The sequence below is a fragment of the Penaeus monodon genome, chromosome 34, assembly GCF_015228065.2.
Source record: "Penaeus monodon isolate SGIC_2016 chromosome 34, NSTDA_Pmon_1, whole genome shotgun sequence".
In the NCBI taxonomy this organism is placed as follows: Eukaryota; Metazoa; Arthropoda; class Malacostraca; order Decapoda; family Penaeidae; genus Penaeus; species Penaeus monodon.
This window is the reverse complement of record NC_051419.1, coordinates 27,991,094-27,991,352: the sequence shown is the minus strand read 5'-3', so window position 1 is coordinate 27,991,352 and position 259 is coordinate 27,991,094. Positions and strand designations below refer to the sequence as shown.

Genomic DNA, 259 nt, shown 5'->3' with positions numbered 1-259 from the left:
AGAAAAAAAAACTCACGTTATGCCTCCACGAGACGAGCGAAACGCGGGGGTTGGCTTCGATGGCGCACTCGAAATACACGTCGTCTCCCTCCTTGATGTTGGTCGCGTCCAACGAGGAACCGAAGCTGGCGGAGGCCGTTGGCAGGTCTGCGGGGAAGGGGAAAAGAAGGCTTAACAAAGAGAGAAGAAAAAGTTCCGTTGGCAGGTCTGCGGGGAAGGGGAAAGGAAGGCTTAACAATGAGAGAAGAAAAAAAAAAAA

General features: G+C 51.7%; 1 protein-coding gene across 1 annotated transcript in view; it reads right to left on the bottom strand.

Annotated features, from left to right (window-relative positions):
* Positions 1 to 259, bottom strand: part of LOC119594673 (nephrin-like) — a gene marked incomplete at both ends in the record, with an annotated part of 83,507 nt that overhangs the window by 19,105 nt on the left and 64,143 nt on the right. The window contains 1 exon segment of the mRNA XM_037943730.1: positions 17 to 147. Coding sequence (XP_037799658.1) covers positions 17 to 147 — 131 coding nt within the window.